The 18,463-nt window shown below is 38.2% G+C and overlaps 1 protein-coding gene across 1 annotated transcript; it reads left to right on the top strand.

The window, feature by feature from the left end:
- Window positions 1-5,974: 5,974 nt before the first annotated feature.
- Window positions 5,975-17,203, top strand: LOC148096624 (chitin synthase chs-2-like). The gene is made up of 22 exons (XM_087835302.1): window positions 5,975-6,000; window positions 6,253-6,388; window positions 6,576-6,764; window positions 6,862-7,744; window positions 7,833-8,016; window positions 8,196-8,291; window positions 8,648-8,803; window positions 8,917-9,091; window positions 9,191-9,292; window positions 9,412-9,553; window positions 11,887-12,087; window positions 13,170-13,285; window positions 13,446-13,618; window positions 13,736-13,911; window positions 14,032-14,310; window positions 14,396-14,576; window positions 14,664-14,686; window positions 14,786-14,853; window positions 16,323-16,433; window positions 16,607-16,821; window positions 16,898-16,994; window positions 17,090-17,203. The coding sequence occupies exons 1-22, from the start codon at window positions 5,975-5,977 to the stop codon at window positions 17,201-17,203; spliced, it is 3,843 nt and encodes a 1,280-aa protein (XP_087691428.1).
- Window positions 17,204-18,463: the final 1,260 nt, after the last annotated feature.

The raw sequence follows: 18,463 nt of genomic DNA, 5'->3' as shown, positions 1-18,463 counted from the left end.
CCAGAGGCCTGGTAATGAACTAATCATTTGACGTTTGACCCATTTGTATGTTGAGCCAGGGTGATATCTGCAGGACACTGGCCCTTGAGATCTGGAGTTCCCCCAACCCCTGCTCTAACGCATAAATAAAATAAAGAATTAAAAAAAGAATTCATAAGTTAAATATTTGGAGACTGGCAGAAAATTTAATCAACATATATTTCTTAGAGGATGGAACCTTTGTTTTTGTGGGACAGAACTCCTAAGAACAGAAGAAAAAACCTATAGGTGTTTCCTGCATGTCCCATACATTATGTACAGATAGTTAAAGACTCTTAATATCCTACTAAATATTATGACCCATGAGACTGTGTCTGCTCCCTGAAACCTTACAGCAGCAGGAAGAAATGCGTGCACATGGACGGACCTGTCTGTTACAGGTAGGGATGGGTATCGAAAACCGGTTCTTGTTGAGAACCGGTTCCCACTGTTTCAATTCCTTGAAATCGTTTGCCATTTTTGCAAACGATTTCCTTATTCCAGTCGCCCTGAATGACATCACCATGTTGCAGAGCGTCATTTACCTGGCAGGAAACACGGCGCCTAAGCGGCTCAAACACTAAAAAGTTTCATTATACTTTACGAGAACGGATGACAACAGGGCAACTTGCAATACTTGCAAAGTAGATATTTCATTTAAGGGAGGAAACACTACAAATACGCAAAAGCATTTGCTCACAAAACACGCGATAACCTTAAATAAATGTCGTGTTTTTAATTCCGCTCCGGACTCGTGAATCTCAACCCAGCAGCAGCGGTAACGTTTGCACGTCCTCTCCCGTTAATGCGGCAGGTAAATAATCAACTAACAGTGCATATTATGTTAGCGCGATCTGCCTTATTACAAAACCTGCCATTACTGTGCGTTTAGGTGACCATGATGAGAGAGACAGAGTCTGGCTCAGATGCTGGCAGTTGTCGCTGCAGTCTACCGGTAGCGTCTCCTTTCAGGCCAGGATAGACGAATGTCACCGAGCAGTGACTAAGTTTGTGGTAAAAGGCTTGCACCACAGTGAATGTGTTTAATTGTAGGCAGGGACATTACTGGATATTCTTGTGTAATTGCTACAGAACAATTTATGTTATACTTTGTTATTGCTACAGAAGAATATTTATTTTATTATTTTACATTTACAATTTTTTTCCTGGGGACCCTGTGACACCCCATTGAAGAGCCGTAGGCTGTGGATCTCTTAAGATCTCACTGTTGGGTTTGTAAGGCCATGTTACTCCTAAATTTCTATCTTGTTCAAAGAGAAGATATAAAACAAAGTTCTAAGCTAATCGATCTTAGTGTTCTCCTTTTTTAAAAAGAATCGATAAAGAATCGAATCGTTAAACAGAATCAAAACTGGAATCGGAGTCATGAAAATCTTATCAATACCCATCCCTAGTTACAGTCATAGGTTTTACATTATTGTTGTTATGTTGATGTCTCGCTTTTAATGAAAACACTTTTTTGCATCACTTTGGATCACTTAATGCTAAATGGAACTTTAAAAAGATAACTCCTATAGATATTTTCTCTGATTATAACCACATGGCAACAGGACCATTTTAAACTTGGCCTTCATTTTGTTGCCGACTATAAACCTATAAACGTTTCATGAATAAATCTTACATTGATGACAGAATATTGATAACATCTGTCAACATGAAAGACAAAAAAAACAAGCATACTTCAGAAAGAGAAGCACAACACCTACATCCTGGCTTTGGATGGGGGCAAAACCCTTTAAATCCCTTTTGTGGTTCCTGCTATGGTAGGCAAACACACGTATACACAAATCACAGTTTGCTCTGTCAGCAATAAAGCTCTTTCAAAAATATAATCTCAGTTATTTATAATATAGTTAATTTTCTCTTTCAGTCCACAATACTTTATGAGGCTTAGTTTATGGCGAGTTTAACACTATCTGAATAGCACATAGACATCCTACTTTGAATGATACTTACGGGACAACTAGTGTTTTTTCAAGTGTATTGTTAAATTTCCTTGTAAAACCGCTCACACCTACATTCTGAAAAGATGTTGTTCTTTGTAATGGGTGTGCATTTCAGCACTCATAGTTTGAGCATGTACCATAGGTAGTTACAATTGTCAAGAGTTCCACACAGATGAAAAACTATTTCTACATAAATGCAGTGACACATTATTCTCTGGAGTTTTGGTCCGACATCAATGACTCATAAATACAGATGAGGGAGAAAAAATGTATAACACCATGAAGATACATTTAAAAAAAAAAAAATAACAATAATAATAATAATGGACACTTGTGCTTTTTGTGCTATACAGTGGAGCAAAAATACTGAGGCAATTGTTCACAAAACAAAAAGTAAGAAACATTATGATGTGCTCTTCTTGAGCTGTTGTTTAGCACAAAGTATCAACAACAGGATGTTGTTACTGTTTTTACTTATTATTTAGTTTAATCCAAGATGAAATGGCTTGTTAAACTTACTAAGATATGTACTTATCCACATCGACTATCCACATAAATGTAACTCTGCATGTACAGTAAATGCACAGCAACACTTAAAGCTACAAAGATTAAGCTGGGGAACTCCAGGCCTCAAGAGCCGGTGTCCTGCAGGTTTTAGATGTCCTTGATCCAACACAGCTGATTTAAATGGCTAAATTACCTCCTCAGCCCTCAACATGTCTTGAAGTTCTCCAGAGGCCTGGTAATGAACTAATCATTTGACGTTTGACCCATTTGTATGTTGAGCCAGGGTGATATCTAAAACCTGCAGGACACTGGCCCTTGAGATCTGGAGTTCCCCCAACCCCTGCTCTAACGCATAAATAAAATAAAGAATTAAAAAAAGAATTCATAAGTTAAATATTTGGAGACTGGCAGAAAATTTCATCAACATATATTTCTTAGAGGATGGAACCTTTGTTTTTGTGGGACAGAACTCCTAAGAACAGAAGAAAAAACCTATAGGTGTTTCCTGCATGTCCCATACATTATGTACAGATAGTTAAAGACTCTTAATATCCTACTAAATATTATGACCCATGAGACTGTGTCTGCTCCCTGAAACCTTACAGCAGCAGGAAGAAATGCGTGCACATGGACGGACCTGTCTGTTACAGGTAGGGATGGGTATCGAAAACCGGTTCTTGTTGAGAACCGGTTCCCACTGTTTCAATTCCTTGGAATTGTTTGCCATTTTTGCAAACGATTTCCTTATTCCAGTCGCCCTGAATGACATCACCATGTTGCAGAGCGTCATTTACCTGGCAGGAAACACGGCGCCTAAGCGGCTCAAACACTAAAAAGTTTAATTATACTTTACGAGAACGGATGACAACAGGGCAACTTGCAATACTTGCAAAGTAGATATTTCATTTAAGGGAGGAAACACTACAAATATACAAAAGCATTTGCTCACAAAACACACGATGACCTTAAATGAATGTCGTGTTTTTAATTCCGCTCTGGACTCGTGAATCTCAACCCAGCAGCAGCGGTAACGTTTGCACGTCCTCTCCCGTTAATGCGGCAGGTAAATAATCAACTAACAGTGCAGATTATGTTAGCGCGATCTGCCTTATTACAAAACCTGCCATTACTGTGCATTTAGGTGACCATGATGAGAGAGACACAGTCTGGCTCAGATGCTGGCAGTTGTCGCTGCAGTCTACCGGTAGCGTCTCCTTTCAGGCCAGGATAGACGAATGTCACCAAGCAGTGACTCAGTTTGTGGTCAAAGGCTTGCACCCATTTGCCACAGCAGATGATTTTCAGTAAGTGAATGTGTTTAATTGTAGGCAGGGACATTACTGGATATTCTTGTGTAATTGCTACAGAATAATTTATGTTATACTTTGTTATTGCTACAGAAGAATATTTATTTTATTATTTTACATTTACATTTTTTTTTCCTGGGGACCCTGTGACACCCCATTGAAGAGACATAGGCTGTGGATCTCTTAAGATCTCACTGTTGGGTTTGTAAGGCCATGTTACTCTTAAATTTCTATCTTGTTCAAAGAGAAGATATAAAACAAAGTTCTAAGCTAATCGACCTTAGGGTTCTCCTTTTTTTAAAAAGAATCGATAAAGAATCGAATCGTTAAACAGAATCAAAACTGGAATCGGAGTCATGAAAATCTTATCAATACCCATCCCTAGTTACAGTCATAGGTTTTACATTATTGTTGTTATGTTGATGTCTCACTTTTAATTAAAACACTTTTTTGCATCACTTTGGATCACTTAATGCTAAACTTTAAAAAGATAACTCATATAGATATTTTCTCTGATTATAACCACATGGCATGGACCATTTTAAACTTGGCCTTTATTTTGTAATGACTATAAACCTATAAACATTTCATGAATAAATCTTACATTGATGACAGAATATTGATAACATCTGTCAACATGAAAGACAATAAAAACAAGCATACTTCAGAAAGAGAAGCACAACACCTACATCCTGGCTTTGGATGGGGGCAAAACTCTTTAAATATCTTTTGTGGTTCCTGCTATGGTAGGCAAACACACGTATACACAAATCACAGTTTGCTCTGTCAGCAATAAAGCTCTTTAAAAAATATAATCTCAGTTATTTATAATATAGTTAATTTTCTCTTTCAGTCTGCAATACTTTATGAGGCTTAGTTTATGGCGAGTTTAACACTATCTGAATAGCACATAGACATCCTACTTTGAATGATACTTACGGGACAACTAGTGTTCTTTCAAGTGTATTGTTAAATTTCCTTGTAAAACCGCTCACACCTACATTCTGAAAAGATGTTGTTCTTTGTAATGGGTGTGCATTTCAGCACTCAAAGTTTGAGCATGTGCCATACTTAGTTACAATTGTCAAGAGTTCCACACAGATGAAAAGCTATTTCTACATAAATGCAGTGACACATTATTCTCTGGAGTTTTGGTCCGACATCAATGACTCATAAATACAGATGAGGGAGAAAAAATGTATAACACCATGAAGATACATTTAAAAAAAAATAATAATAATAATAATAATAATGGACACTTGTGCTTTTTGTGCTATACAGTGGAGCAAAAATACTGAGGCAATTGTTCACAAAACAAAAAGTAAGAAACATTATGATGTGCTCTTCTTGAGCTGTTGTTTAGCACAAAGTATCAACAACAGGATGCTGTTACTGTTTTTACTTATTATTTAGTTTAATCCAAGATGAAATGGCTTGTTAAGCTTACTAAGATATGTACTTATCCACATCGACTATCCACATAAATGTAACTCTGCATGTACAGTAAATGCACAGCAACACTTAAAGCTACAAAGATTAAGCTGGGGAACTCCAGGCCTCAAGAGCCGGTGTCCTGCAGGTTTTAGATGTGTCCTTGATCCAACACAGCTGATTTAAATGGCTAAATTACCTCCTCAGCCCTCAACATGTCTTGAAGTTCTCCAGAGGCCTGATAATGAACTAATCATTTGACGTTTGACCCATTTGTATGTTGAGCCAGGGTGATATCTGCAGGACACTGGCCCTTGAGATCTGGAGTTCCCCAACCCCTGCTCTAACGCATAAATAAAATAAAGAATTAAAAAAAAGAATTCATAAGTTAAATATTTGGAGACTGGCAGAAAATTTAATCAACATATATTTCTTAGAGGATGGAACCTTTGTTTTTGTGGGACAGAAGTCCTAAGAACAGAAGAAAAAACCTATATTTGTTTCCTGCATGTCCCATACATTATGTACAGATAGTTAAAGACTCTTAATATCCTACTAAATATTATGCACTAAACATGAAAATATGCAGTTAGTTTCAGTTTTTCTGGATCCTGTTTGTTCATATTTCTCTTCACCTGCTGCAATCAGGTATTTCCCTTACATGTGGGAGTGGCTACATGATGACTCATACCTAAACCGCTATATAGTGCTTCCAAACAGAGACATTCATTTGCTGTATTAATCATGGAGGAGCAAAGAGATTTACCAAAGTAAGTGTGATCTGTAAAGAAATGTAATTTTTATATTTTAATTTCCATGTTTTACTGGAAAAACTAGTAAAACCCATTAGCCATAACACAGAAATAGTAAGACATATGTGTGCCATTTAGGAAATTTAAATTTTATCATTTGACATTATTTAACAAGTTTAATACATTTTATCAGGCTCAATAATTTACACTTAACTATGCTCTTTACATGCCTTTCTACGTCAGACTTTGACTTTTTGTCTCTTCATTCAGGAGGCCGTGGGACACCTGTCAAGAAGTCCCAATCATTGAAGATGAACAGACACCATGGAAAATGATCAAATTGCTGAAGATCATTTGTCTGTTTGCTGTAACTGTTATTGTGTTTGGATCGGCATTATGTAGCAAGGTTTGTTGTTTTTTGGACATTTTTTAACATATGTGATATTTATTCTGCTGCAGCTAAAAAGATAGATATTAATATTTATACTTATTCTAAGGAATCAATCACACAGAGCAGTTGTTGATTTTCCCTTGCCAAAAAATAGTGTCACTAATAACTGACATATTCAGAGATTTCTTTTCCTCTCTTACAGACGTCTTTTCTCCTCCTAATCACGTTGTCCAATGAAGGCACAAAGACTCTCCCTCCTGAACAGAAACCCGTTGCACTGCTGTGTATCGGCTGCTCTCTCATCGCCTCCAGTGTATTTCTATTCCTCAAAAGCATCTGGAAATCATGTTATAAAACATCAAAGGTGCCCAGAAAAACAACTGCAGCCCTAGTAAGAAAACTTTGATGCTAAAAACAGAAAGTCTGCAGATTTTAACTTTTTTTCTCATCATGCTTTAAAATGTAATCATCTTCTGCTTCTTCTTTAGGTTCTGTTTTTTGAGTTTCTGGTTTCTGCAGGTGCATCAATTCTCACCATCGTGGCGATGCCACACTTGGACATTGTGACCAATGTGACGATATTCAACGGAGTAGCTGTCATCTCTGCAATCCTACAGCTGATCGCTCAGTGTTCTGCCAAACAAACGAAACACTTCGTGCTGCCTTGCATCTTTGGTTTCATCTTTATTTTGATTGGTTATGTCCTGTTTCTTCTGTTATATATTACAAAGAATCCTTCTGATAACAACATGATCATCTGGGTGGGGTTAGCTGTTGGAGGGTCTATTTTGGTGTCTTTCAACTGGTGGGAAAACTACTTGAAAAAAACAATCTCAGCGAACAGCAGCCCCACCTTCCTCGAGAACCTTTGCAATGACATAAAAGAGTGCCAGAACATACTGCACATTCTCTCCAGCCTCATCAGGATCGTTGTGACTGCGTGTGTTGTTGGGGCCTACATCCCTCTAGCCAAAATGGACTGGAGCATTCTGACCTCCATCCCGAGCCATGAGACAAGAATTATAGCCATCATCATTGGGGTCCAGCTGGTCTCCTCAGCACTCTGCCACTGGTTTGCCTTGGTAGCCTGCAAGATGCATGCTTTGCGGCGATGCTTCATCCTTCCTCTATACCTGGCCTCTCTAGCTGTTTTGGCTCTGCTGGTCATTCCAGTTATTGTTTACTATCAGGACTACAGAACAAGCCTGAATGGGACTACAAACATCAACTTCACAGACTACTGTAAGGTGGCTGTGGATGGAAGGAATCAAAGCCTGAATGACAGTGTGTTTCCACATCTGGTGCTGGATGTTACATACACTCTGTGCTTCCTTGACATGTCCAAGATAGCTGACATTGGCATACTCACAGGTAATAAAATAGAGTGTTATAAATTATCAGCATATTTATTGATAAAAAAAAGTGTTCAATGAATAATATTTTCCTTACCTTCCTTCAGGTTCAGCAGTGTGCTGGTGGATTGGCTTTGTGTTGGTAACCCTACATCTCTGGAAGCTCAATGTGCACCGAATAGAGAGGACTCAAGACCTGTTCATGAGGAGGTTGTATGAGGGAGCCTTTATCGAGCAGTCCCTCCTCCTCAACATCCGATTTGACATCCAGACCAAAGAAAGGATGAAAAAGTAAGTGTGTGTACCATTGTTCTTTCATTGTGCTTCTGTGGTTCATTTAGGTGTGTTTGGACATGGTGTTTTTATTAGTTGTGACTAGGTATAGGCAATATTTTATGATACTGTCAATTCTTCAAACTACAAATATGCAATGCATTTTAAATATACACATATAAATATTTTATGTGAAGACGTAGGTATTTTGAACCAGTCATGGTGTATCTGTGTGCGACCATGTGGCACGAGACCTACGAGGAGATGATGAACATTATAATATCAATATTCAGGTGAGTCTCACTGATTCTGTGAAAAAAAAAATCTTGCTATTCCTCTAACTTCAATCTTTAATGAGTTACTACTATGTTCTGGACTTCCCCTCTCCACATGGAAAATTCAGTTATTCCTTAAAGCAAATAAAATGTGAAAAAAACTAAAAGTTTATCATTAAGAGCATCTGAAATTTAATTAGGGTTTAATTTAGTTAAAGAAAAACCAACAACAGTGAAAAGTACCAATGTTACACTCAAAAATAATGTGAAAAATATGTGTCTTTGGCCACGCCAGTTTACTGTATTAAAATCATAAAAATTTACTTTCTTGCTGTGGATTTCCCCACACTTCCTGTTCATGCTTTTCCTTACAGACTGGACAAATACAGACCAAAGGAGGACCCGAAGTTCAATGATTTCACTTTTGAAGCTCATATCTACTTTGATGACGCATTTGAACATGTTGAGGGGAGTCGCCATCTGAATGAATATGCCAAGAACCTTGTAGAAGTTATTAAAGAGGTTTATGGGTATGTTTACATGCAGTCTGCTATTAATGCATTTAGGTCCAGGATTGATTTTACCATCCTGGACTATAATCTCTATTAATTTAGAGACATTTTTTCTTACTGACTATCATCAGCATCTTCAACAACGTTGATCAAAAGTTCTTCAGAAAGCAGCAACAAGTCCCTGATCAGAAAATCATACAGACGCCATATGGAGGTCGTCTTTTTATCAACATGCCTCAAGGGAACAACATTGTGGTTCACTTCAAGGATAAAGAACGCATCCGTCACAAAAAGAGATGGTCTCAGGTGGGAAAATGATTAACTGCAACATGTAATGTAGATCATCTGAAGTCTTGAGTTGTAAAAAAGATTGGATTTTTAATTATTATTTATGTTTTTTTGTAGATCATGTATTTGTACTATCTCCTGGGCTGGAAACTCATGAGCAAATATTACATTCGTTGGAAGAGGGGAGAGGATGAGCACGAGCTAAAAAAACAAGCTCAGGTAAGATGAAAGAGAAAGTTTCTGATTTGCTCAAACATGCTTGCTAACAACTGTCATGGTGCATAAAAAACAACCAAAGCTTCAGGGTCAAACAAAGCAAATTGTATATGTTTTTCCAGAAAGAGAAGCACAACACCTACGTCCTGGCTTTGGATGGGGACACTGACTTCCAGCCTGCTTCTGTGGTGTTGCTCATCGACCGTCTCAGAATGTACCCTCGCGTTGGTGCAGCATGTGGCAGGATTCACCCCACTGGATCAGGTTTGCACATAGTAACAAAATAAAAAAAAAAAAACATATGAGTAAGATGTCATTGGGACTTTATAAAGATTTGGATTGGAAGACATGTTAATAATTTCTGAATGGCTGCCATCATTCCAACAACTAATAATTATCGATATCTTAAGTGACATGTTCATTGAGAACATGAATGCAAAATCACCCGTTTGGGCCAGCAGTTAGATGAGGTACATCTTGTTTTTATAAAAAAGCAAAGAGGTGGAGATAAAATGTAATTGTGCACAATATCATGCATACAACAAGCTTCTGTCGTCTGGGCCCCAAGATAGTTTCTTAGCATAGAGAATTCTTGGATGCAAAATGCACATTGATGCTTTAATCTGCAGTGCTTAATACTGAGCATACAACACCATGTTTCCATGGAATTACATCCAGTAGTGACAATGACGAAAATTCTTGTCTCATCAGTTTAGTTATGTCTGTACACACACCACAGCTCATGTTCAACGCAACTAAAAGGATGGATCACAACACCGCCTAATGGTAACACTCATTATTGCAGAGGAATACTAATCTCACAGCAGTTACTAATGATCAGTGTTGGACAAGTTACTTTCAAAAAGTAATTAATTATAGTTAATAGTTACTTCTTCAAAAAAGCAACTGAGTTAGTAACAGAGTTACAATATTCTAGAAGTAATTAATTACTTGAAAAGTAACTATTGCGTTGCTTTAAAAAAAATGTTTAACCCTCTGGGGTCCAGAGTATAATTGGCCATTTTTAACTACTTTTGATTTTCCCTCCACATTTTACCTTTAAAACTATTTACTTTGGTATCATTCTTTTCAGCACAACCTCGCGTGTCTGAATTTCCAGTCATGTTTTCATTTTGACATACTTAACACAATTGATCTAAAATCAGACAAAAACCATAAAATCAGATCAAGTTTTATTTTTTACTTTAACAACCACAAACATGTTTAATGAATCATATTTCATAAATTTAATGCAAATATAAATTGTCAATTTTAAAATCCTATGCACAAGTTTTGCAAACAACAAAGTTATTTGCAGCCATTTACCTTTTACCCCGTTTTTTAAATCACCATTTCAAACTATTTACAGAACAATCAGCTGTTCTTCAATAAGATGCCACACAAATTATTTGTGCCACTCCAAAAAAATAATTTCTGTCCACTATAAAGGAGAACATCACAGCCTGATACCTGCAGGTCTGACAGCAGCAGGTGTATCACTCCTGTTTCTACCTGGAGACAGCAGTCACCTCATAGTTCTGACACACAACACAAAACTATCCACAACACTACACACTAACTACACAAGACAACACATTAACTACACACTCCAAACACGCTAAACGTCACAAATCTCTCACATCTCAAAACTCGCTCTCTCTCGCCGTCACTCCTAAAACTTCCCCTGTTTTTTGTTTTGTTTTGTTTTTTTCTCTCATAAGCAGAGAGTGCTTGCTAGCGCTGTCCTTAGACACCAAACGTGACGAAACTATTGATGAAAAAACGCCGGGTATATATTGTTTATCATGACTGTTGTTGCTTTGTCTTTAAGTGGAAGTGTGATTGGCTTACCACGACTACTTTATTCTTCCTCAGTCAAACAGCAGCACCCGTGCTATTGTTTTGCTCCCTTAGCTCCAGGACAACACCTGGAGCTAAGGGAGCACGATCACTGTCTAGCACGACAGCTAGACAGTGATCGTGATTACCGTCCGCGGGAGCGCGCGCAGCTGCTTAAAGCTGTAGCCTCCAGATTACTTACAGCTACTTCCGTGCAACTGATATAAGATGTGGTAAGCTGAACGCAGCTTCAACCGCCTGTTTGTTGAAAAATAGTAACGGACCGCATTTTCTTGTTAGTAACTGTAACGGCGTTGTAACGATAGGAATAGTAATTGGTTAGATTACTTGTTACTGAAAAAAGTAACGCCGTTAGTAACGCCGTTAGTAACGCCGTTACTTGTAATGCCGTTACTTGTAACGCCGTTACTTGTAACGCCGTTACTTGTAACGCCGTTATTCCCATCACTGCTAATGATGCATTTATTTATTTATTTTAGTCACTGAAAGGTGGAAATTAGTTGAAAAAATAAAACGAACAAAAAGAAAAACTCGCACGGCCCAACTCCATCAATTTAATTTACTGCATGCTTTCAACTCCACTTTACAGGTTTATTTTCAGAGTTGGCTTTTTAGAGCCCAAAAAATCCCAAAACAATGGACTCAATCAGCAGGCACACAGAACTAGAAGAACTAAAATACCCAGCTGAAAGCAGTAGACATTGTAGAGAGTTAGTAACTTTGTATTTCCTTTGCAGGTCCTGTTGTTTGGTTCCAAAAGTTTGAGTATGCTGTTAGTCACTGGCTGCAGAAGACAGCTGAGCACATGATTGGCTGCGTGCTGTGCAGCCCTGGCTGCTTCAGTCTATTCAGAGCAGAGGCCCTAATGGATGACAATGTGATGAAGACATATTCTACCAAGTCCACAGAGGCCAGTCACTACATCCAGTATGACCAAGGTAAATAATCAAACAGTTTAAAGACCACTCTAATATTTTTGTATATATTTTTTATTCCACTGTCGCCACTGGCAGTCTGGCCTTCAAGTTTGGCACCTTGATGAGAAGTGGGCTATTAGAATAAGACTGCATCGGTGTGCAAGAGACGAAAACAGGGCACTGTTGGAATGCTACTACGCAAGTAAGAGGAAAGGGTACATTAATAGGATGAGAGCCCTATGACCAAGCTAAGATCCTGTGGGACTTCCAGATACAGACCGACAAAATGGTGGTGGTTAACCAACTGGACATAGGGGTGGTAGATAAGCAGAAAAGACACCTGTAGTGATAGACGTAGTGATATCGAATGTTGGCAACATCAGGAAGAAGGAACACTTCTGATTCTGTCTTCAATCAGTTCCTCAGATCTCGCGATCCTTCTTCTATCGCACTTGAGAGTGATGATATCTCCCCCCTGACCTGTCATCCTGGCTCCCCCTAGTATGTGTGTTGTACCTCGTCAATAGCTGTGAGAGCAGTCCCTACTGATACCCAACATCCACATTGACGGCAAACAAACTAGTAGCTCAAAGATTCCATAGGTCCCTCATCCCATTCATGTAACCTCTTCCGCCGGGGTTACTTGCATAGTAGCATTCCAACAGCGCCCTATTTTCGTCTATTGTGGGGCGATCGAGGCTCAAGAGTTGGGAGTTCGCCTTGTAATCGGAAGGTTGCCGGTTCGAGCCCCGGCTCGGACAGTCTCGGTCGTTGTGTCCTTGGGCAAGACACTTCACCTACCGCCTACTGGTGTTGGCCAGAAGGGCCGATGGCGCGATATGGCAGCCTCACTTCTGTCAGTCTACCCCAGGGCAGCTGTGGCTACAACTGTAGCTTGCCTCCACCAGTGTGTGAATGTGTGTGTGAATGGGTGGATGACTGGGTGTATAAAGCGCTTTGGGGTCCCTAGGGGGGACTAGTAAAAGCGCTATACAAATACAGGCCATTTCCCATTTCCCATTTATTGCCCACCGATGCCTTCTTGTTCTAGTGGCCCTTTATTTACACACACACATATATTCATATATATTTTGTAACCACAGGTGAAGACCGCTGGTTATGTACTCTGCTACTTAAGCAGGGATGGAGAGTGGAGTACAATGCAGCATCTGATGCCTACACCAATGCACCGATGGACTTCAAGGAACTCTACAACCAGGTGAAAACCTTTCTAACGATACTGCATTTGGTGTTGTGTTGTTATAAAAAAAAGATAACGCCTCAGTCTCCTTTTTTACTCCAAGTTTAATAGAATTTATTCACCTATCCATACATTGCTTGTGCTATTAGCAAATAAGCCCTAACATAACTATTTTCAGCGCCGGCGATGGGGGCCTTCAACAATGGCCAATGTGGTGGATCTGCTGGGTTCCACCGAAATTATTGCCAAAAGGAATAAATCCATTTCCAAACCATTCATGTTTTACCAGCTGTTTGGTATGATTTCATCCATCCTGGGACCCTCCACCATCTGTCTTTTGGTTGCAGGCAAGTATCACCTTTGTGTTTTACAAAATCACCTGTGCACATGTGAATTTGTGTCCACTGAAATGTTATTTGAGGTAAAAATGGATACAACTTTAAAACATGACAAATATCTTGCAGGTAGTTTAACCTTCGTTTTGGACATCAATTCTGCTGCTGCTCTTGTCATATCTGTGATACCTCCAGCCATCTACCTGGGTCTTTGTTTCAAGCTCAAGTCAGACACTCAAATTACCATTGCAGCAATCTTGAGTCTCTGTTATGCATTCCTTATGTTGACAGTGACAATTTCTATTATTGGTATGTTATGTTTAATCAGATTTAACTTATAATAAATTTTGCATTTTGTTATTCAGATTTTGTTTAATGTTTTGACAAGAAATACTTAAACCTGCTTGAACACCTGTCTTGTTTATTCAGGATCAATGTTGAAAGAGAAAACCATCCTGACACCCAGCAGCATTTTCATCATCTTCATGGCCATCCTTTACCTAATCACTGCAGCAATGCATCCTCAGGAATTTCCTCTGGTGTTCCATGGCTTTCTCTACATCATCTGCATCCCCAGCGCCTACCTTCTGCTCACCATCTACTCCATGGTTAACATGAACAATGTGTCTTGGGGCACCAGGGAGACAAAACCTGCTGCTGGTGCAGCCCCACCTCCAACTCTCAAGCCACAAACGAGAGCACAGAAAGGTAAGAGATATTCGACTTTTTTCTATGACACTCACAGATGTTATTGTTTTTCTGTTTTATGAAACGTGTATGATTTTGTTTGCAGCCAAAAGTATCTGCCAATGGCTCGTCTCATGGATCAAATGCTGCAAAAAATCCAGCCAGAGATTTCAAGGTGAACAGCTGAGTAGGAGTCAGGACAACACAGCCCAAGAGCCTGAGCAGCTTGAACCTGAACCCCAAAACACTATTGTGGAGGATATAACTATCACAGAAGAAGAACAGGGGTATGTTCTGAAGCTGGAAAAATAATTTCAGCACATCAGTCCTATGTACTGATATTTAGTTTTATTTTTTCCCAAATTTTCTTTCAGGCAATTAGACAGCAACATCCAAAGTAAGTCCATGAAATTCATTCTGAGGTTTTTTTTGTTTATTTTTGAATTCAGATAAACATACAGCTGTGATTTAATGATTTTTGCCATCCTTTTATTAGCAAGCTGGATTGAGGTGCTACAGAATTTGTCCAGTGACATGAAATTGCAAGAGGACTCACTCGAGCAGGTGTGTACGTGTTGTCAGTTATCTCATTTGCCTTGTTTACATCTCTGTCCAGAATTTATCTTTACTCCCATCTATAAAAAGGACGATGAGCAGTATGTACAAATACTAAAACTGTTAAAAAAATACTCCAGTAAAAGTTGAAGTACAGATTCAACTTTTTTACTCCAGGTTCCAGGTCTGAAATGTACTCAAAGTAAGAAACAAAAAAAGCTCTTTAGAGGACATTTCTATTTTTGTGCAAGGCTAACTGGTCCTTGTGTTATATCAACATAATGATAATGATGAATGAATGATGATCAGCTTGAATCTGAAGAAAAAGAACAAAATTTATATTGATATGTTTATCTTCTGATCCCTACATTGTAGAGGGTGACTTTGCCTCTAAACAGGTGTTTTAGGGTTCCTCCATTTGGATTCAGCAGGGTGAGGAACCCTAAAATTAATTGTAATGACTCAGTGTGGGGAAAAGAATTGAGAGCTCTGGTAGATTTTTCCAGTGTACAGGTCTCTGATCAGCTGACCTGCTGCTCTTTGTGGTTGTACAAGCCTGAAATCAACCAGGTGTGAGCAGATGTTTCATGAGTGTTCCTGGCTGATTTCCAACCTCTACACTGACAGTACACTGTTTATGCTGTCTGTTTTCTAGATGGTATAAAGTTGCTATGAAGGTGAAATTCAGTCAGTGGATCTCAGCCTTATTAACTAAAACTCATATGAATCTCTGCTACAAATGATCTAACCCAACTCTGACCATGAAACCACCGCCACTGTGCACCAGTCACACACTGTTCTTTACTTTAACTCCATCACAGTACAGACGACTTATCTGTTTATCCTGCGCTAACCTGTAGATCCAGTCTTTAAATGAAAGTTAGTCTTCCTCAGTATGTTGTTTCATGTTTCACAATACAAAAAAACATGTACACACCCAATATCTAATTTAAAAACACGAGAACTTATATATATATATATAGATAGATAGAGAGATAGAGAGATAGAGATATATATATATATATATATATATATATATATATATATATATAGAGAGAGAGAGAGAGAGAGAGAGAGAGAGAGAGTGAGAGAGAGAGAGAGAGTGAGAGAGAGATAGAGATATATATATATATATAGAGAGAGAGAAGCTTTGAACTTCTATTTTATCAAATGCCACTGACCTTACCTTTAAATCTAACCTCTCTTCTTCCTCCCCTGTCCTGTCTTTCTTATCTTTCTCCATCTCTGAGTGAAGTTAGCTCGTTTTGTTTACAGCAGTTGGACCTTGGACATAGTATTTGTTACTTCTCACATCTGATGATGAACTTACTGTAATTACTGTGCTTTAACAAACACACATGCTTATCTTGCCAATTAAAATTTAAATGCAATAGGAATGTTTGTGGGTTATTTTCCTTTAAAGCTATTTTTGCCATTTCTTTAGTTTCAACTATTGAAAACGTTTCTGTCTTTTCCAGGAGGAAAAGGAATTCTGGGAAGAGCTTCAAAAGGAGTATCTTAAACCTCTACCTGATGACAAAGAAAAACAGAAAAAGATGGCCAGTGAGCTGCGACAGCTGAGAAATAAAGTAAGTGTGGGAGGATGTGTTATCAAGAAGGGGCATACTGTACATCTTTAGAATTCCAGGGTGAAAGCACTGTTACTTTGTATCATTATTATCAACATGAACTTTGGTACTTCTCCTACAGGAAAACAAGTGCAGTTAATCTTAAATTACTTTCTTTTTCTCGTTACACACAGATCAACTTTTCCTTCTTCATCTTGAATGCATTCTGGCTGGTGACAACCTTCATCCTCCAGATCTTCAATAGCATCTTTGCCATCAGCATCCCAAAGTTAAACCTTCAGTTACAGAAAACAGGAGATGTTATCAAAGTTGAACCAGTTCCCTTCATGTTCATTATGGGATTTGCTGTTACGGTTATTATCCAGTTCCTTGCGATGCTATACCACAGGTGACCTCTTAGATCAAATCCCAGTCTTTTGGTAGTCAATGAGACAGTCTAACATTCTTATGTTGCATTCATCCAGAATACACACCCTCATCCATTATGTAGCTTTTGTGGACACGGAACCCAAAGAGAGGAAGAAAACTGGAAGCCGGAAGTCATACCTGCAAGGGAGAAGGGTATTTGCAACTATACTGCATAGATAGATTACTTGTATTCTTTAAACAGTACAGAAATCCATTTTTGTGCTAATGGTTTTTCAATTGCCTTTAAGGAGTCCAGTTCTTATGCAGACTCAAGCTACAGCTCCATGGAGGACCTTGATACTGAGGACAATGATATTGAGTCAGAGGTCACCAGAGGACCTCACGAAGAGGATTTGGTATAAACAACCGGTGTGACTGTTCAGCACTTTAAAATATCTGTTGTGTGAGATTTTACCAAAAATGTCAATACATGCACTACTTATTTTTTTACTTACATTGATTCAAATGCAATTTATTTATATAAGAAAAAAATATCTTTCAGTCTGAAGACATCAAAATAAGCCAATAAGGCTATAAAAAAAGAAAGAAGAGAAAGTGTATGTCGGTGAAAATGTTAGAGGATTTGGTCTCCTCTTTCCCCTCGCCCCCAGCTGATCATAGGGGTCAGTTTATTGTTAGGGTTTTTACCTTAAAATATAAAGCACGTTGAAGTTGTTATAAATTGGCATTATAGGAATGACATTGATTTGAATCACATCAGATCAGTCATTCATCATTTTAACCGAAGAATCTAAAGTATTTTTTTACACTATAAGTCTTGGTGACATTGAGTTTTCTGCTGTCTCATATTGTTTTAATGTATAAAAACATGTGATCTACTTTTCCATTTGTTTACACTTTGTTTTAAAGAAAACTTGAAAATATTTTCCAATTCAATTCTTCAAAATATGAAATTAATCTAATATAATTTCCCCTTACATTGGGTTCCATATGGAAAATGTGTTATTTATTTGTGTTAAATTATTTTTTAGCAGTTTTTTTTAGCTACTATAAAGTTTCTTGTGTGTTTAAGCTAAAAAGTTAAATGTTTTTAAAGAGTATTGAAAGGAAGTAGGGAGAAGTACGGCACAAACGGGTTAAAACAGATTTCCTTTAACTGGTATGGTGAAGTTTTGGGGATATTGTGTGTATCAGAGGAAGCACAAAAGTATATTGAATATCACCATATGACCTTTATTTTATTTTGTCCCTGTTGCAGTAATGCCAAATATATGTTGTAGTGTTGATTTGTGTAACAAAATCTTAAAATATTTTTATATGACTTGTCTTTATTTTGTGTCACAAAATGCACAAAACTTTTCTTTTGGGAAAAGTACAACAATTAATGTAAAACTTAATATTTGATGTAGCACATAAAGAGAAATTTTTAGTCTCATGTGTTGTAGAAAGTTAATGTTGGTAGAGAAGTAGTTACACAAATGTTTGCTTACAAAGATCAAATCAGAAACATATTAACCCACAGCAGTGGCGGTCCACTGCTGTGGGTGCCCCGGGCGAACACTCCCTCTGGCGCCCCCCCCCCCCCCCCCCCCCCACACACACACACACATAAAACATATTAAGGATTGTACATTAACATAAAACTGTTGTCAGAACCATAC

Source organism: Neolamprologus brichardi, chromosome 22 (assembly GCF_056152115.1).
Source record: "Neolamprologus brichardi isolate AB-2024 chromosome 22, ASM5615211v1, whole genome shotgun sequence".
Taxonomy (NCBI): Eukaryota; Metazoa; Chordata; class Actinopteri; order Cichliformes; family Cichlidae; genus Neolamprologus; species Neolamprologus brichardi.
This window is presented reverse-complemented; position numbering and strand designations above follow the sequence as displayed.

Coding starts and splice junctions, on each gene's coding strand:
- LOC148096624 (XM_087835302.1), top strand. CDS start 5,975: ATGGAGGAGCAAAGAGATTTACCAAA. Junction 8,017..8,195: donor ACCAAAGAAAGGATGAAAAA/GTAAGTGTGTGT, acceptor TTTTATGTGAAG/ACGTAGGTATTTTGAACCAG. Junction 13,286..13,445: donor TCAAGGAACTCTACAACCAG/GTGAAAACCTTT, acceptor AACTATTTTCAG/CGCCGGCGATGGGGGCCTTC.